At 37.1% G+C, this 21,162-nt stretch overlaps 1 protein-coding gene across 1 annotated transcript in view; it reads right to left on the bottom strand.

Moving 5' to 3' along the window:
* SPEF2 (sperm flagellar 2) overlaps positions 1–21,162 on the bottom strand; it is a 171,758-nt gene that overhangs the window by 149,251 nt on the left and 1,345 nt on the right. Inside the window, exons 2-3 of the mRNA XM_033852786.2 lie at positions 11,016–11,118; positions 3,204–3,456 (exon numbers count right to left, since the gene is read on the bottom strand). Coding sequence (XP_033708677.2) covers positions 3,204–3,456; positions 11,016–11,118 — 356 coding nt within the window. The remainder of the gene's footprint in view (positions 1–3,203; positions 3,457–11,015; positions 11,119–21,162) is intronic.

Raw genomic sequence — 21,162 nt, 5'->3', positions numbered from 1 at the left:
ATCTTTGTTCTTCCTGGAGTTTTTGAAATTTTTCAAGTTTCTCAAAATGCATGTGGACAAGATCTTTGTTCATGTGTTTATATTTTTCTTGAAACCTATGTGTAACCTGCATCAGATTGAAATCAGTTTGACGTGGTATCAGGTTTCTATGTCTCTAAATGAAGAAAGCATTTCAAGAAGATTTCATTATTAGAGAAAAAAGAGTATATTGTCATTATAAGCACACATAAAATTTGCCTTCAGAATAAAATTTCTATGAATTACTACTGTTGATGGCTAAAGCAAATTCAAGTCCCATACCAATCACTCACACCCTTAATTGATGTAAGGACAATAAAAATGCATGATATATGCTTTTATAATTAAACTTTTTGCCCTGAGTTTAATTTTCAATGCATGGTATTTGTATCCTTACAAATTCATTTTCATAAAAGTAATTTATAAAACCAATTTCAACATAAAAGAGATAATATAAGAAGCTAGATTCTTTCCATTACTTAAGCCACTTCCTAGTAAAAAGTGAAGAAATAATGAAAACTTCCAGGCCACCAGCAATGAGGGTACAATAGTAAAAGAAAATGAACTCTCAGTGATGATTGTGAAGTGGGACACAGAGCAATGGCTAACGTATTTAACTAAAACTTTTATATTCGAAAGTAATCTACTTAGAAGCTGATGACTTACTAAAAATTTTTTTTTAAATGGTACCATTGCTCAAACCATTCTTGGTCCTTCTTTTCTAAAACTGCCTCAGTAGATACTGACACTTACTCGGAAGATCAGTTAAGGCCCTGTGAGCTGTCTTTAAGCACTTATACACACCTCTGCTCTTTTCACTGTTAAAAATGTCCTGGCCTCCATCTTCACAGTGGCAACGAACATGTAAGGTCCTTCAACATCCTACCACCCCACTTCAACATATATATATATATTTTTTTTTTTCTTTTTCTTCAACTTAATTCTATTTCCCCCCAGCCCAGGAAATATCCATTGAGCCATCAAATAACCTGCTGTTAAATGTGTGGAGTCAGAGTGCCTAGGTTTGAGGTTTAGCTCTACTACCTACTAGCTTCATGAAGTTGAGCAAGTTACCTAATCTCTCTCAGTTTCATCATCTGTAAAATGGGAACACTAAAAGTACCTATCTCATAAGATGGTTGTGAAGGTCAAATGAGATAATATACATAAAGCACCTGGAACAGGGCCTGGCATCTCACTATGTATGTTCAATAAATTTTCATCATTATCGATATTAATATGTAATAGACACATGCATCTTCCTCCACCTATATCAAAGAAAAAAGGCATCTCTACTTTTTTCATAAGATATCTCCTCCTTCATCTGAACCATTGACTCATTCTTCCTCTTTTCTTCCCCAGAGGGTCTCTTCACCACTCATCACCTGCCACTGATTCTTTTTCTCAACTGCCAAGTTGTCCCAGTCTCCATGTCCATAAAATGAACAAATAATCTCACACTTCTGTTGAGCTTCTCCCCTGCAGCTACTGTTATTCTCTCTTCCCCTTTATCTCCACGTGTCTTGAAAGAATAGTCTATGCTCCATTCTTCCTCATCTCCACTGAAATCCATACCACTCTGCTGAAACATTTTTCTCTCCCCAAAATGTAAGCTCTAAGAGAATTGGGGGGTTTCCTGTACTACTCACTTGTGAGTGCCTGACATAAAGTAGGAGCCCAACAGATCTTTGTTCAATAAATGGGTAATTGACTTTGGAAAGTCACCGTGGCCAACACTAAACCCAATGGTTTTTTGTTTGGACTCAGCTCTACAGCACTTGCAGCACTTGTTTACACTGACTCTTTTATACTTTACAAAGAATTTTCTTATATATTGTTTTTCTTGAAGTTACCAAAAAACCTAACTCTCAGGCAGGTAGAGATAAACATCCTTGTTTTTACAGTTTGAAAAAGTGAGACTGAGACTGTTCCAGGGACCAACCCAAAGTTAACCAGCTTGCACATGAAGGAAGCAGGATGAGATACTAAGTTACTGACTTTCAGCCTAATCTAATTTCTAGCTCTCTGTGGGTGCTGAGTTCATTCTGCTACCAGACTCATAAGGTTGTCCACCAAGAGTAGACAAATCTAAAAGTGGAATTAGCTCCCACATTTATTGTCATTGCTGCTTCATAAATTAAATTTTAAAATTTAATTATTTTCATTTATTATTGTGCAGTACATCAGTACAGTACTCCCCATTATCCTACAGACCTGGAAAAGTTAATGGCCTTCACTTATCATAAGGAAACAGCACAGGAACTACAGAGATTTGTCAACTAAAGAGTTGTATCAAATAATCAAGAGACAATGAGTATTTGCAACGTTGAAAGCATTGTACTAGGCATATTTCTTGAACTTGAGGAACCAAAAATCTTGTGAGGCCATATGATAGATAAATAATGAAAGTTAGTCAATACTATCAGCAACAGGAGGTTAACACCAAAGAGTAACAATTACCTGTGCCCTACAAGCTCCGCAGAAAGAGTCCATGTATACTGGGAAGGCTGCACAGAGTAGACGGAGGAATGTTTGGGGGAAGCGGAGAGAGGAGAAGGGTGAGCTTGGGTGGTAGAGAGGGAAGAGCAGAAATATACAAGTCCTATTCAAGGACAGGCTGCCAATCAATGCAGAAGAAAGACTTTATGCTGAGGTTTATGAAGAAATGAAGTTAGAAAGACAGAATGAGACTCTTTAGTGAAAGAACTTGGATGCTAGTCTAATTTGGTGACAAGATTATTTGTAAATTAGCAAGGTTTCTGTGCAGAAGAAACCAACAAAAGTGGAACTGAGGGCAGATTCACCTAGCGGTTGATTAACCTCCAGTAGGAAGCCTGAAGATCGGAAGCCGCGTTAGTAGGTTACTGCAGTAGCTCAGCAGGAGGTCTGAGCAGATAGGATAGGGGTAGAAATGGAAAAGAGAGGAGCAGGCACAAAAAGCACTGGGAATTAGGAGCAAACAGTTGATAAGTTATTGGCAATTGGTGGATAGGATGGAGAGAGGCATCAAAAATGGATAAATGAATTGAAAATATTAATATAAAATAAAACCCAAATATGGCCAATAACATACATCAGAGACATATATGCCCAATGGGGCTTCTTTGAGAATGCAACATCACTGCTGTGTCCCTTTACCAAGCTTTATATTGCGATATGCTTATAATGTTTCTTTATGTACTTACATCTCGAAAAGTCTCGCTTTTCATGTTTTCAACTTTTGTATTTGTCAGGGGTTGCATGGTTTGCATTTCCACTCCAGTCAGCACACTTTTCTTTTTTCTCTGGAGAGCAATGTACAATTGATATAAGAGTTTTGTGGCTGCCCCAGGCTTTTCTGTGATGATATCGTGGGCCACGTTCTGATCAAACTGCACACGCAGAAGGTGAAGTGTGGGCTCCAAGCGAGAAAAATTATTAAGTTTGGCACTTGAAATCCTAGGCATTAAAATATTTTACATAATTAGACACTGAAATAAAGCAAACAACAAATATCAGAGGTATTACCATGATCCCATATTATGAATTATTCCATGTTCTTTTAAATATATCAATCCTCTCTAAAACCACTTAATCACGTAGATACATTGAGATTTTATGTATTGTCTTAACTCCATGCATTTATTTCTCTTGAATGGCTAAACTAAAACCCATTAATTTCATATACTCTTCTACTTAAATAGATGCTAGAATTTCTGCAAGAAGTCAGTACAAAAACATAACTAAATTTCTTCTTCTAAATGGAAAATCTTAACTATTGTTTTGAAAAATATTTTACTCAGAAGACAAAATTGCAATTTAAATGTCCATTTCTTCAACTGATGTCATTACTAGAACCTGAAAATAATCTTATTTTCAGTTGCAGTGACAACTTTCACAGTAATCCCCTCAGGCATTATCAGAAATATTTAATTAAATAACATTAGCTATACAACTAAATTAGTTATGTAATCTTCACTGTACACTTCATATTACTTCTTCAAGAATCGCTAAAGACTTTCTACAATATATGTATTATTGAATCACCTATCATCAAATTAGGCTCACATTTTAGAAGAAATTCATTAATTCATTTATTAATTTACTCTCTCAACTATACCAATAATTTGTTTAATTTAATAAATTTTTATAAATTTATTAAAGTCTTACAAAGATAAGACACCCTGCCCTTTAGGAGTTCATAGTGGGAAAACAGATGAATAACAAGTAGAGATACATTGATGTAACTGTTGTAATAGAGGTCTCAAATGACCTAGGGCTGTCAATAAGCCTGTGAATCCAGTGGCAGAAAGAAAGCAAAAGATGTTAGATGCATTTTCAACTTTTGTGCCTCTCTGTGATCCAACTGAATGCAAATGTCAATTTTAACCATTGGTCTATTTTCTCCTTACTTTAACTTCCAAAATCTCAGTGACATTCTTTGATGGAAGAAATACACTGAATATACTTAAATATAAGTCAAAGTCACATCCTCTCCCTGAAAAAAGATGATACTTTAGAACAGAGGGAGTTGGTGGAATTTCTAATATTATAGGGTTACTCACTCAATAACTTCATTTTGGACTATAATATTATTTGGGGAAGATACAGTGACCTTTAATGACCTCAACTGAATGTTTAGAAGCTGAAAGAGATCACTTAGCACTTCTTTTTAAAATTTATTTAATTAATTTATTTATTTTTGGCTGCATTGGGTCTTTGTTGCTGCGTGCAGGCTTTCTCTAGTTGCAGTGAGTGGGGGCTACTCTTCATTGTGGTGCATGGGCTTCTCTTGCTGCGGAGCATAGGCTCTAGGCATGGAAGCTTCAGTAGTTGTTGCATGTGGGCTCAGTAGTTGTGGCTCATGGACTCTGGAGCACAGGCTCAGTAGTTATGGCGCATGGGCTTAGTTGCTCCGCGGCATGTGGGATCCTTCCGGACCAGGGATCGAACCTGTGTCCCCTGCCCTGGCAAGCGGATTCTTAACCACTGAGCCACCAGGGAAGCCCAATTAGCACTTCTTAAACTTTATATACTGTTCCTAGTATATTATTTCTCAAGAGATAGCTCTCAAGCAGTGGTTCTAAACCTTTTTTTTTAAATCACATATACCATCCTTTGGAAATTTGATGAGAGCTATGAAACCTTTTCCACAGGAAAGAAAACACACATTCATGCAGATACACAAAATGTGTATACCATTTGCTGGTATTTGTGAACCTCCTAAAATCTAGTCTAAAAGTGCCTGTTAGCTGCCAAGGAGGTGGATCTGGGGAAATGTAGGAATGATTTATAAATATAAATAAGGAGCCAGTATCATGGAAAGGCCAATTGTCAACAAATGTAGTGACACAAGACACTGAATTCCTTTTCCAGTTCTGTGGTATAACTTATCGTATTTCCTATTTCCTCTATTTGGTTAAGTATATTTAGTGTGGCATACCACATCAACCAAACTTTGAATGAAATATTTTAAATTGATAAAGAGAAACAGATCTTAGAGGGGATAAGAAGAGATAAGGAATGCTACAAGGTAATCTTATCAACAAAAAGGGTAAAACATTGTTTTAGGTCTTCTCATGTCATGTCCAGTTTTGCAATTTGTTCCCCCACAAATGACCTTACAGTTTGAGATAACAAACACAGGACTAAAATGATTAGGGTACAGCAGACCATGTTTTGAAGAGTCTTATTGTGACAGAGGATGGTCAAATCAAAGACCTGTGTTCACATTCCTTGGATGGGCACCTGGCATCCCCTTTTGATCTTCCATCTCAGTTCATCATTTCATGTCCTTCCTATCCTAGGAGTCCTGTATGCCTTGTCCACTACACTTACTTGGAAAGATATGGCCTGAGAGCCGCTTTTCAGAGATTTTGCCTGGGTCATAACCTTGGGCTTCAGAGGTTAGAGGCACCATAATTCGGGAGGGAGAATGCAAAAACAAACACTATTCATTTCCAAATTTTATCAAAATTTAGCCCTGTACCCAATAAAAGTGAAGAACACTTCCCCTCCTCTTTCTTGTATTACACAACCCCCAGAATGCAGTGTAGCCTGCTAACACTAGGGTTCAGTGACACAGTAGGCTTTAAAATGGCTTTTACGGTCTGGCCGAAGTGTCCAGGTGTAATAGTATTTCCCTCTGGAAGCTTTTAATATATACTCTAAATTTCCAACCAAAATTTTGGGAATATAACTGGTGTGTAAATTGGTGGAGTCCACTCTTGTTACAGTATATGCTCAATCAGTATAACATGATAATCAACAGTTGGTTTTGAACCCAGAGAATCCACTGGGACATCTTTGCTCTGAAGACATAGCATATGATGTAAATGATGACGCCCGAGGGGATAAGGAATGTATTCTGGGAAAAGTCTTCTCCCTCTCTACTTGCAGTCCTTATTTGCCAAGGGATTATCAATCTCCTCTCCTCCTTGCCACCTGGTGATGGAATACATCTCACAAGGTAATTAGAAGCTGCCCTCCCAAGGGATGTCCATGTTCCTTTACTTTTTATTCTTTTAACTAATCTGCTCATTTTTCACCCTCTGAGATGGACTAAAGATATCCCAAACAGAATTCTTTCAGAGTTAGATGAGTTATTCTTAGGATTAAGTAATTCCCAAAGCAAATAACTTCTAATTATTAGCAACATAGATTTAGTTTACTGTTAACATTTTAGACTAAAGACCCTAGAAAATATTACACAAAAATCCCCAAATCATGAGCTCTGGCACTAGCTAGCTGTCTAAAACACAGGCTTTACAAAGAAGGGTCCTTTTCCCCACTAAATACACTATTACAAAGGTCATATCCACAGATTTACTAATTCTTGCCTTCTTTAAAATACCATGTGCCCTGGAAAAAATGTGGGTTGTTCCAGGAACTAAAGATGGATAGTATTTGGTTGTCAGGACAAGTAGGTCCCTCTCCCCATGTTAAGAAAGGTAATGACTCAGTGGAACAGAAAGTGAGTCCTTTTCAGTGAGTGAAAGGCAGGACTGCTACACATGATAATACTCAGGGCACACTCCTGTGCAGGGGTGGGGCAATACCTGGCATGAGGTTGTTTTATCCAAAAAGGGGCTTCTTTTTCTTTGCACAGAGGTCTTTCTGCTCACTAAGACCTGTGTCTTCACAGTTACCTCCATCCATATGGGGTCCCTATCTCCATTTCACACAAAGGCCTTCCATGGCCTGGCTAACAAGAGCCAACTTAGTACACGTGAAATACTGCACGCATGATCTGATCAGTATGGTTCTTTAAGTTTTCTGTACCGAACCAGATATGCTTTCTGAAATCATTCATTTATTTAATAGAGAAACATTATTGTGTGCCTGCTATGGTCCAGGGACAATGCCTGGAGCACAGAGAATAAACATACTATGCAACTTTGAGCAACTTTGCAATCTAGTTAAGGAGTAAACATTCATATATTCATTATCAAACATTATTTGGGCTCCTTCACGTGGCAGTAACTCTGATAAGAACTGACATATAAATAAATAATTATAACTTAATGTAATAAAAAAAAGGGACATCCAAAGTGTTATTAAAACAAAGAGAAAAAAACAAAGAGGAAAAGAAAATTAAATCTGCTAGGGGACCAAACACAGTTTAGAGAAGGGATGGATTTTTAGCTGGATCTTAAGGATGAATAAAAGTTTCTCATGGTGGAAGTGAAGGACAAATGTTAATATGCAAAATTGCAAAGCATAACAAAAGCACATGACATGTTTGTGGACCAAAGCAGTTTATGTTAGGGCTCCAGACCGGTGGAAAATGCGGCTGTAAAGGTGGATGAGGGTCACACAGGGAAGCATTTTGTAAGACAGGCCTTGAGAAACAGAAACTGAAATATCTAAAGTTTCTTAAGCTGATGGGGAAACCACACTTAAAAATGTGGGTGTAGAGCTCTATCTGCCTACGGAGAAGTTCAAACAAGGTGTCTAAATGCAGGATTTATCAGGATATGTAGCCATTCATTAATTCAAAAAACATTTACTGAAAGCTAAACATGTGCCAGGCCTGTGATGGCCCTGGGGTTGCAAAGAAAAATAACTCATACCCATAACTTTAAGGCACTTGAATGTACAATGTGCAACGTGAAAGAGACACAAAAAAAGAAACTGACAACAAAGTGACCAGTGTTATAATAAGTAAATGTACAAGATAACTTTATAACTTTCATAAAGGGATAATAAGCAACAACAACAAAAAAGGGTTGGAAACCTGGTTACATGCAGACCATCACAAATCAATCTGGTCATATGACAACTTGTGAGAAAGCAAAAGGAGAAAAGAAGGGCATAGACACTGACTTAGCTACCCTGGAAATCTTATACCTTAGAGGCTGATCCTGGCTTCCATTGGAGGGGAGGAAATTAAGGTAGAAGCAGAGTGGGCACAGGGCTAGGAGCTCAGGCAGAGGAGGCAGTCGGGGCTAAGCTGTGAAGGATCGTGTACCCCTTGCCCTTGAGGAAGAGATGTGAGACATGGGGTGTAGGGTATGTATTAGAATGTTACCCAGTACCCTATAAGCTTAAGAAATGGTCTGGGATTAGCAACAGATGCTTATTTGGCATGAAAATGTATTTCCAGTCCATGGCTCCTCTTGTATTATACTATTATTACCTGTACAACTAGCATAAGCTGGATTGTGAAAGAATGACTCACCTCTAGAATGGAGGTACCAGATTCTTTTGTCTTAAAGTCTTGCAACATAGGTACTGCTCAATGGAAGCCTACTATTCCAAGCAACCAAAAACTAAGAAATACTTGAGTGGGAAATATCAGGTTAAAACATGGAGATGGAGCAGGATGTCAGGAATGGTAGAGCAAGGACCTCCAAAAATCCATTCCTCCATAAAGGCAATAATAAAACTGACAAAAATTATGAAAATCAACTTTTTCATAACTCCAGAAATTATCCAAAGGCTTGTAACAATCTAAGAAACATTTATTTAAGAAAAAAACTTAATTTTAGTTAAAACAGAGAGTTTTTGATCGTTTTAACTTGCACTACTCACATTCCCTTCTCCCCAGCTCTACAGTAGCCTTGCAACAATAGGAGCTGTAAAAACCAGCAGCCTAGCAGCCATCAGAGAGGACAAACAGGTTTCAACCTTCTCAAAAAGTCCTATCCTCAGGACATTGTCATTATTTGATAATTTTTAGAGCTCAATCACTGAAAGAAGACTTATTCCCAGGGTATTAGTGAAAAACAATCAGTGGCAATTGTTTAAGATCACAGCGACCTAAGGCAGTGATACCACTGGAGCAAATAAGAGTCTACCCAAAAACTTAAAAGGAAGATATAAGAATAAAATATCCATTGGGCGCTTTGAAAAGCTCTGATATATTCCTGGAGATCTAGAGGGCCATATGCATGTGTAGGAATGTTTGGATAAGCGGGAAAGACAGAAGGAGGCCCAAATCTCTCACCTCTGGCTGATCTTGAGGTCCTGTACAAGCAGGAAGTAAAGGCTAAGGCAGGGTTGTAAACTGTGAAAGCATTGGAGACACCTCAACAGACTCACAGTCTCTCAGTCAGGAAAGATTTATCAGTTTAAGATATTTTAAAATACCTCTGTTCATTTGCTGAGCTCTGTTCATTTGCTCTATTCACTAAGCTAACCAAGCAGAGTCTTCAGCTGCTGTACACAACAAGGAATACAGACTTTCCAAAATTAGTCCAAGAGAGTCATTAAACAAACAAGAAGCAGCAGCAACAACCACAAACCATGGGAAGGTGGGATAATCTGAGCTAACTCGTATTATTTTAAATGTCTATTTTCAACAATTATGAGACACACAGAGAAAAAGGAAAGTATGGTTCATATATAGGGGGAACAAAGCTCAATAGAAACTCTCTGAGGAAGCCCAGATGCTGAACTTATTAGACAAAGACCTTAAGTCAGCTATTATAAATGTTAAAACAACTAAAACAATTCATTTTTTAACCATTAAAAAAGAAAGTATGAGAACAACATCTCAACAAAAATAGAATATCAATAAGGAAAGCGAAATTATAAAAATAAGAACCAAGTGGAATTCTAAGGTTGAAAAGTACAATAACTGAAATGTAAAAATTCACTAGAATAGCTCAACAGGAGATTTGAGTTATCATCAGAAAGAATTGGTACACTCATAGATAGATCAACTGAAATTATTTATAGGAGAAGCAGAAAGGAAAAAGAATGAAGAAAAATGAACAGAATTTCAAAACACATAAACTCATTCTAATCATGAGAAAAAATATCAGACAAATTCCAACTGAGGCGCAATGTACAAAATACCTGACCAGTTATTAATTTTTCTAAACTGTAAAGATTATCAAAAACAAGGAAAGTCTGAGAAAGTATCTCAGCCAAGAAGAATCTAAGAGACATGGCTATAAAATATAATGTGGTATCCTGGTGAGATACTGGAACAAAAAAGACATTAGATAAAAATTACAACAAATCTTTGGTACAAAATGTACCATATGAATATAAGATGGTAGCAGTAGGGGGAACTGGATATGAACAATATGGGAACTCTCTGTACTATCTTTGCAATTTTTCTGTAAATCTAAAACTGTTCAAAATAAGAAGTTTATTTTTAAAAATCAACAAAGCCTCAGAAACCTGTGGGATACTGTCAAGTATACCAACATACACATAGTGGGAGTCCCAGAAGGAGAAGGGAAAGAAATGGGCAGAAAGAACTTTTGGAGAAATGATGGGCAAAAGCTTCACCAATTTGATAAAACACAGGACTGCAGGAATACAGAAGATATTAAAATGGGGCCCATCTAGAGATGAGGGCTTGCTGCAACCTTACAACTTTCCATTATACTCCTGGGACTATGAAGTATGTATATGTGAGGAAGCAGCAATTTCCATACCAATGGATGCTTGGCTGGTTTAGGGGAATCTTGTGGTAAATGATTCTTTAATGTTAACTTTGGGCTAAAACCATCCAAATGCCAAAGGAATTGACCTTTTTTAAAGTAAGGAATAATCTCACTAACCTGCTTTCTGAAAATTCTGCAAAATCATCCTGAAGTGCAAACTTGTGCAAAACTTCTCCAATTAGATAGCCATTGGAAAATGCCTTTGCAAATGACTTGGGACCTGAATTTTAGAACGTAGAGATTAAAAAAGTAAATATAATGTTGTACATAGAGTTTATATATTTTCATTATGTACACATAGAGTAAAACTTCATAATTTAACTTGAACTCAAAATGCCATGAAAATACTTCTAAAAGCATCTTGTAATAACCAAATGAAAATATTGAAGTTTAACAGTAGACATCTTATAAAGACCCCTGAATAAATGTAGATCAGCAGTTGATAACATATGACATTTTGAAGGAAAAGACAACTTTTGATCAAACCAAACAAAACACAACCAATAAAACATATAACCTTAGCTCTAAAAACAAACCCTCAGCATATTTTATAAAATTATACTCTAATACCTTAGTTATCAGTAAAACCTGTGGATGATGATTTCATATTCTGGCCAGGTAAGGTACAATCTAACTTCTTTAAACCTCAAAACTTAATTTTAACCATTTTGCAATGGAAATTTTACAGAAATCATCTGCACCTTCTTAAATAAAGCCTGCTGAACATAATCAAGCTTTTCCTTGTTGGCTCCAGGGTTTACTCCAGTCTAGTTGGTCTTCTGTGCAATGATGGAGACAGCCCAGAGGAAGACAGACTTTGGAGCCAGAGATACCTATGCAGGAATCTTGGCTCTGCCTTTTACTAGCTGTGCAACCTCTTCCAAGCTGCTTAAGCTTAAGCTTCCTGAGTTTCTATCCCCTCATCATATCTATATCTATCTCGGAGAGCTATTTTAAAGATTAAAGGTAATGTATGAGAATTCCTTGATACCATGCCTGCCACATAGTATGAAAGTAATGATGAGCGCAGAAAAAGAAGTTAAGTGTTAAACAGAATTTGCTTTCTTTAAAAATGTCCTTAGTTTGGGGTCCCTTGTATTTTTCTTATGAAGTGAAGGGTATAGGGTTACACAGTATTCAAGAATGATATACAAAATCGATACATAAAATAAATTATATTGTCATAAGACAAAGCCATCATCTCTCAAATGACTTCAAAATCGTCCAAAAATCTTCAGTGTATTTCTATCAGAGTCCTTTAGGCAAAAGCAATACTAAATATCTATAAAATATTATATATTATCACAGTATCGCAAACTCATTCATACTGAATTATCCTCTTTTATCTATTTGACTAGTAATAAGGTGGCTATCTGAAAATGAAGAAAAAATAATTTCTTCATGATTTGTAGAACTGATGCTTGGTGCGTGGTTGCAGGGAGGTGAGTTGAGTTGCTCCATAAAGGCCACTGTACAGAGTCCTTACTCAGAAGACTTCACATTATCATAAAACTCTTGCATATTTGACACCAGCCCACAATTTTGCCCAAAGCTTTCCCAATATCTGTTCTCAAAGTATTTTATACTCAATAATACCCCAATTCTTAGGTTAAATCAATATAATTATAAAGTAGTTTAAAAAGATGTCAACTGTTCTCACTGATTCTGTTTTCTTGGGGTGAGCCCCTAAGCTATCTACCACTAAAATCTAGTGAGTGCCTTCTGGCATCATACAGCAGTAGTCTTGGAAGCAACTGAAATCCAAATAGCTCCTTCTGCCCCCAAAAGGCAGAGGTGTGCCAGCTCCTCCTGCTGAGTCACTGCAGATTTCTCCTTTCCTTAGAGACTCACCACTGCTGGCCTCCAACGCTGTTCCCTGGTTTTCGGCTGCCACCACTGTCCTCACTGTGCCATCTGGGCTGCTCTGGCTGTGCACTGCACCTCTTCTGGCTGTTGCTTTCTCCTTTCTGCTTCTTTCCTTTTTCTCTTCTATAGCCCGTCCCTATTCTTAGCTTTCTGAAGTGCCATTGGACATACAGTCATCATCAGACTATGGATTCCTACTAAAAATCTAAAGACTATTATTTTGTATTCAGGGGCTACTGCTATGTTGCCTTTGGGCGGTCTCGTTCCTCCACTCTCACTGGATTTTGCCCTTTGCCTATTGTTCCTGTTGACTGAAGACCTGAAATCTAGCCTGTGAATAACTGGGGAATAACTGTATCCTAGTCCATCACTCTCAATTTATCAGGCAAATGGTCTGTAGCAAACTCTTTGCTACAAAGAGTCACTAGAAAAATAAAATCATAATTCACTTCCTTTGAAGTGGCAGGACTTATTAATAAGGCAATTCTGATATGGTTAAAATAGGGGCATTTTGGATATAAAGGTCAAAGAAGAACAGTAAACACATTACTTCACTGTCAAGTAGTTTACTATAAATAAGTATGAAAGCATGTGTCTGCAGCTCTGTGTGTATTAGACACTCTCCGATTTTTTTCTTTTTTTTTTTTTACACCCCAGGAACACAGAAGAGAATAATGAGTGAAGAGCTATAGCAAAAGTAACAGAGAGAAAACACATAGAAAAAATGAAAGAGGAGGAAAAAGAAGAATACATGCAAGAAATCAGATGAAGAAAGAGCAGATAACCAGGAATATGTAGATTAAAAAGTATGGAAAGGAAGATAAGAAGCCAGAGAGAGAAAGAGAAATGGAGAGAGGCGAGGGGAGGGAAACAGTAAGGAGAAAAGAAAACTCAAAGGAAAGATTATTTTTTTCCCTTTGGTTTATCAAATTTTCCTTCCCAGTACATGTTCTGGAATACCATGACTAACTTCATGACGGCCACCTCTATAAGTTAATTTGCACTCACAACTGGAATTACCTACAGGGAAGAAGAGGTGGGTTGACTCTAGGATAAGGAGCAATGCAGAATATGAGAAATACATGCACCATGGGACCCCAGTGACGTTCTTCACCCTGAGCTCTAAAATGATCTACATCTGGGAAACGTTGTTCAGCAGCCACTCAGCCATGCCTCCAGTCTTCCAAGCCTCAGATCTGATACCCATCATTTTCATTTGCTGAAATCTTTGATGTGGGCCTTTGTCTACCTTAGGCTGGGACAGAGGGCAAAATGGTCTATGTGTTTCTCCACCTGAGCCAGCTGGAGAAAGCACAAAAGAAGATAAGCCTTCTACATTCCAAATGGTAATGAGGAGAGCACAGGCTCTGGAGAAATATTCTCTAGTTTGACTCTTTGACCATTTATAAGCCCTAAGACCTTGGATAGTTACACAGCCTCAGTGTCCTGTCTTTAAAAGAGAGAGAATGATGGGTTCTACCTCCTGAGAGTTGGTTTGAGAATTAAATGAGATAATTCCATGTAAAGTGCGTAGCATAATTTCTGGCATATAGTAAGTGCTCAGTGATCATTTTATTGTTATTATTACTGCCTCCTAATCTAAGACAACAGGTTATATCAATTACACAATTGTTAAGCTCAGTAATAGATCCTCAATGACTACAGTACAAACATCTTTATTTAAAGGTAACTCAGTACTCAGAGAACAAATAGTTGACCCTATCCTTAAATTCAGATACAGGCCTACTCTTGGGGCCAGGTAAGCTATAACACTCTCGCCAGTCTGGGGAAGCACATGTAATCAGACATAGTTGATTTTTACAGCAAACCATTTGAGTGGGAGAAATAAAGACAAAACGTAGCCTCACAGCATTTCTGGTCAAGTTTTGCCACCAAATGACTAAAGAGATTTGGGGATTTGCGGATTGTAGACAAGGGGCTATAGACCTACACGTTCTATGCTAAGTGTCCTTTGCTCCTCCTTCACTAGAAGATCAAAGACCTAGCCTAGGTTTTTTTTTTTTTTTTTTTACATCTTTATTGGAGTATAATTGCTTTACAACCACATTTTAACAGCCACTATGGAGAACAGTATGGAGGTTCCTTAAAAAACTACACATAGAGCTACCATATGACCCAGCAATCCCACTACTGGGCATATACCCTGAGAAAACCATAATTCAAAAAGAGTCATGTACCAAAATGTTCATTGCAGCTCTATTTACAATAGCCCGGAGATGGAAACAACCTAAGTGCCCATCATCAGATGAATGGATAAAGAAGAGGTGACACATATATACAATGGAATATTACTCGCCATAAAATGAAATGAAATTGAGCTATTTGTAATGAGGTGGATAGACCTAGAGTCTGTCATACAGAGTGAAGTAAGTCAGAAAGAGAAAGACAAATACCGTATGCTAACACATATATATGGAATTTAAGGGAAAAAAATGTCATGAAGAACCTAGGGGTAAGACAGGAATAAAGACACAGACCTACTAGAGAATGGACTTGAGGATATGGGGAGGGGAAGGGTGAGCTGTGACAAAGCGAGAGAGAGGTATGGACATATATACACAACTAAATATAAAATAGATAGCTAGTGGGAAGCAGCCGCATAGCACAGGGATATCAGCTCGGTGCTTTGTGACCGCCTGGAGGGGTGGGATAGGGAGGGTGGGAGGGAGGGAGATGCAAGAGGGAAGAGATATGGGAACATATGTATATGTATAACTGATTCACTTTGTTATAAAGCAGAAACTAACACACCATTGTAAAGCAATTATACTCCAATAAAGATGTAAAAAAAAAAAAAGCCAAGCAAATTTACTTTCATTTGAGGGAGAAAAGCAGCTGCTGGTGGCTGGGTACTGGCCTGGCCCAATTAGGCCCTGGTGTTGCTAGGAGTTTGCCCAGCACTCACAGCTAGACCTCTGCCTTCTGCCGAACATAATCAATTTCACATCACACCAACACCAGACAAGGCTACTCAGTGACCCTGATGGATTCAGACAGAAACAAAATCTCTCTGTAATCATGTCTGAACTCAGCCCGAAACAGTATTGGCCAAAACACAAAAAATGATCAAATATCATCCCCCTATTCTGACTGATATGAGTGGTTCCTGCTTTTTCTTTTTCCTTGCTTTGCTCTCCCCACTTCCTAGATAAGTTTTGTTAAGATATCCAATCATAGAGTTGTCTATGCTCCCTTTACAGGTTCCAATTCAGAGCAAAGCACTGCTTCCTTGAGCCTTCCCCAAAAAACACCTAACACAAACCCAAATGCTATAAGGCCTTTCTAACATCCTCTTCTAGAGAAGCCCCACAGTTCCTCACGGTATGTGTTGCAACAAGTCAGTAAACTCAATTTTGTTCAACTACAGGTGTATCCTGTGCTCTTTGGCTGGAGGACCTTGACAATTTCTTTTCTTCCGGTACCAGAATAGGATGATCAATTTTTATAATTTTCTCCTTTGAAGACTTCATCATAATTCTCAAGATTTACTATCTGAAACAAAATCTCAATTGCTATATTATATAACCTTCTTTAATGGTTAAAATTTTGGGTGGCATTCTTGGAACTTCATATCTTAAAATTTTGACATTGATTTATACAAGTCTTCCGTTATTAGATTTGCTGTCTCAATTTCTAGTCAACAGAGGCCAAATTTCAATCAAGGAAAATGCTGCTGAACCAACCAGGAAATATCAAATAATTTGTTACATTACATGACAAACCATGTATTTCCTAATGACCCTGAAAGGCTAAAGTATGAGAAAATGTGTGGTTTAATAATACCTGGGGGAAAGGGGAATGAACTAAAAGTCAGCATACTCAGAATCTGCTACTAACTTTCCACTACCTAGTTGTATAACCCTAAACAAATCTCTACACATATCTGATCTGATTTCCTCATGTGCCAAAGAAGAATTAAATGATGTCTAAGATTCTTTTTCAGATCTAAAATTTTACGTCTCTATGATACAGTAAGGTCACAGGCTAATAAAAGGTCACTACAATACATTATAAAATATGGTATATAAATAAATATTCAATAGGATTTTTTGATATCTCTATTTTTTTCTTAAAATAAAATTTGGTACTTTTGAAAAAATGTGGACATAAGACCTTTAGTTAGTGTACAAGGGAACCCAGATTAAGTATAGTTAGTGCACAAGGGGTTAGTTAGTGCACAAGGGGGTCCAAATTAAGGATGTCCCTAAAATTTGGGATATCAGTAGAAAATATCACTCTCTAAAACAAAAACTACTGAGATTTAATACAAAAGGACAGACTTAGCCACCTATGGAAACCCACTTATAAACCCAATTGACAAGGAATATAGGCCATCTCTTAAAACTCACAATAATTTATCTATTTAAATTTTGTATGCATCATGTAAATGATAATCTTGAAATGTATTAGTTAAACTTATTCAGAATAGAGATATGCTGCAATGGAAGAAAAATACACAAATATCATAATTTTAGAAGCTTTTGTAGTAGTAGTAACACTGGAAAGTATCATTGAACAGTATGATTTCCCCAAGCACTGGGGGAAGAGAAGGAGGAGGGAATCTGACTTTAATCTAATCTAACTTAATCTAATAGAATCTAAGCACTCACTGATATCTAGATAAAATATCTCTAGAGCAGAAAAGTAAAACACATCAAGTATTAGCTTGATTTGAGGATTCTTTTGGTAATGTCTAATTTCTAACTGTCAAGGAGCAATCTGATCTATAAATTTGGTCTCCTCCTGAGTGTACCAGCCCACCAAGACATGCATTACTTTCCATTGCCAGTATACATTATTCTGCTGTCCTTTTCCACATGATGAATTGGTACTGTAGCTGATAAAATCAGCAGAATGTAATTTCTGTTAGCATGTGACAATTCCTAAGAAGTTGCTTTAAGTAAGAAAGCAGAGCTTCTGAAATCACAAAGGTGAGGATCAAAGCACCCAGGGTGACCTTTTTGAGATGAACAAATCCATAAGGTTCGGTCAAAAACAATACTTTGCCCTACTTTTGTCTCACTCATACATTCTCATGTAATAGACAATTATTTACTAAGTGCCTACTATGTGACAGACACTATAATAGACATACTTCTAAAGTGAGAGGCAGAAAAGTGGTTGAAATAATATTTGAGTATCTAGCTCTAGTATAGATGATAGGCACTGTGGTAGATATTTTCCATTTGCAATCTCATTAGATACCCTCCCAAATATATAGCAATTATTATTACTTCTCAGGGTATAAAATTGCGACTAGAGATCATTATTTATAATTTGGCTACTACAAAATCAAGACTTAGGGATACTAAACTTTCTTAACTCAGTTTTCTCTTTATTGGTTCCTTGTTACTATTGATAACAAGGTTTAAGACTATTGAAACAATAAAAATATGCATAATAAGGTATTTACAATTTTCAATATAGCTCCATCCAAAATCCAAAATCATATGGACTGTCTTATGCATCCATTTTTACAAAGAATCTGATCTGTTCAGTACATGGAATTCAAATGCTTCTACTCATTTGTGGAGAATGTTTAGTTATGACATTCTGATGCCAGTTTCCTCTTACAGTGTATTCACAGGCGTTTTGTAAAACAGAGGCAATGCTTATTCTTGAAAATAACTGAGAGTTTGTAAAGAATTTTACAACAGATCTCTTAGTAACATTATTCTATTTTGCTTATTTTTGTTATAAAAATAATTGCTTGAATTTCAGATGTGATTTTATGTTGAACAACTTTTTGTATTTTAAGACATTTCATTAACATATACGTCTAAGCATTATTTTCCAGGTCAAATGGTTTTGTTAAACTTAACTCACTGGAGATCCTTAGCTTTAGCAACATAGATGTTGTCATAGATGTAGTGTCAGGTGTTGACACTAATCAAGCCTCTGGTGACTCCCAGAAACCTCATTAAGTGGAGGGAGACTATTCTCAACTGAGGATCATTGAAATTCATTTTCTTACTGCTGATATTCAGGGTAGTGCAGACAATACAAAATTCAACATGAGGTGCTTTATCCAAATTGACTTCTACCTTTCAGAATAATCCAGAAATCAATCGGCTTTAGCTACCTCTCCAATGACAGCAATGCATTCACTTGGCATTCTCATTCTGTTTTCTCTGTCCCAGCAAGCAACATATGGACTGAACCACTTTTTAAAAACATCAATAAATCCACCTTTGCCATTTAAGCATCTAGGAATTAGGTTATGCCCTGTGAAGTTACAACATGCCTGGGGGGTTGAATTTCTGTACTGCTTGTGATTTCAAAATGAACAATAATCCTCATTAAAAGGAGCTCAAATGAATACACTTGGGAGGGTAAATTTTTTTAAAAATATATTCCTTAAGCATACACTCTAATATATAATACAGTGCCTAAGAGCACTAGTCAAAGATCTAGCTTCAAATTCTAGTTCTAGTACCTACTAGATGGGTGACCCTGAACAAATTACCAAGCTCCCTCAGCCTCTTTTACTCATCTGTACAACTGGGACAATGCCTCTTAGAGCTTTTTTAAGGATTAAAAAAGAAAACCCATGTAAAAGACTTAGCACAGCGTCTGGTGTAAGTACCTAAGTGTTCAAGAAGGGATAACTTTTATTATTCTTCTTCTTCCATTTATAAACTTTATTAGAGAAAATAACTCTTATGTAACCCTCCAATACTTCAAGATACTATATTTCAACCAAAATGTTAAACCTCTTTTTCTATTTTGTCATGTGATGTTTGATTTACTTCTTTAATTTTATATTTAAACAAAAAGCCAAATAACACAGATGTACAAAAAGAAAAGCCAGCAATCTTCTTTCCCAGGGTAACCAATACCAATACACTGGTTTATATCCTTCCACACTTCTCTCTATGCTTACACAAACCACAAAATGAAGAGTCCTGTGTATGTCAACAGCCCAGTATATGCCTCTCCACACTTTTCTCTCACACATCCTCATGCAACAATGAAATTATACTGGTTACAATAAGCTATAAATTTGTGTTTTACTTGAGCATTCTTTTTTTTTTTTTTTGCGGTACACGGGCCTCTCACCGTTGTGGCCTCTCCCGCTGCGGAGCACAGGCTCCAGACGCGCAGGCTCAGCGGCCATGGCTCACGGGCCCAGCCGCTCCGCGGCATGTGGGATCCTCCCGGACCGGGGCACGAACCCGTGATCCCTGCATCGGCAGGCGGACTCTCAACCACTGAGCCACCAGGGAAGCCCTACTTGAGCATTCTTTAGGTCCAAAGTTATAGCAGCTAACTCATTTGTTCTAACAACTGCATAACAATCCATGGCATCATCTACCCAAGTATTCTGCTACTGAAGGGTATTCAAACTGTTTCCATTTTTTTTTCTTTTTGCCCCTACCATCCATGTAGCAATAAACATCCTTGTTCAAATGTCCTTACATATTGGTGATTTTATTTTTGTATGATAGTTTCTGTAAAGTAAGATTTGGCATTACTATGTCTCAGGGACTATTCTAAATGTTTTACATTTATTGTCTCATTTAGTCTTGACACAACTCAATGCGATATTATTATTACCCCTATTTTGAATATCATAAAATTTAGGTAAATAAATTGCCCAAGGTCACTAGCTAGGAAGTGTGAATAAGTGATTTCAACCTAAACAGTCTGGCCTCCAAATCCTTGCTCTTAACAGGATCCTTATCCAGCAATTGCCCAATTACTTTCCCCAGAGGTTGTACCCACTTAACAGTCCTTCCATAAGAGTTCCTCTAAACCATTCTAAGCCTTCCATTGTACACCATAGGATGGCTTATCTAATGACAGAAATCAACTGGCAGTGTGCTTCTTAGGTGCACAAATCCTATCTTGTTTGTTTCCAAACACAGTTGAATGTGTGCCCTATAGTCAGAAAAGCCTTTTACAATATGGAATTTGGTTACTTAGGGGATTGTCTCTCTCTTTTTAGGCTCCTCTTAGCAACTCGGATCAAAAAATGAATATGTATTGCTAGTGAATGGGATGCAGAATACTGCAGCTGTCTCTGCTAACAGCTTCTGGCGTTATGCTTCGGGAAAGCAAACACTGGGAATTTTCCATTTATAGTTTATGTTATTTAAATTCTTACTTAAAAAGTCTCCAGTCTTTTAATATTCACAGAATCAAGTAATTCTTCCTCCTCCTCTCAAAACCAAAATTCCCAAACTGACTACAGTTAGAATGGCATACTACTGTTTTTCTATATTTCTTATGAATTTTATTTACTTTTCTCAGAAGTGTTTCAATATACAACAGAGTCTTAGGCACTTGAGCAAAGGGTGCGGTTTTTACTAATCGAGTAAATAAACCAAATTAAACTCAGCAATTTATAACTGCTTTTCTTCGGAAGAGTATATCT

This window comes from Tursiops truncatus, chromosome 3 (genome assembly GCF_011762595.2).
Source record: "Tursiops truncatus isolate mTurTru1 chromosome 3, mTurTru1.mat.Y, whole genome shotgun sequence".
Classification (NCBI taxonomy): domain Eukaryota; kingdom Metazoa; phylum Chordata; class Mammalia; order Artiodactyla; family Delphinidae; genus Tursiops; species Tursiops truncatus.
This window is presented reverse-complemented; position numbering and strand designations above follow the sequence as displayed.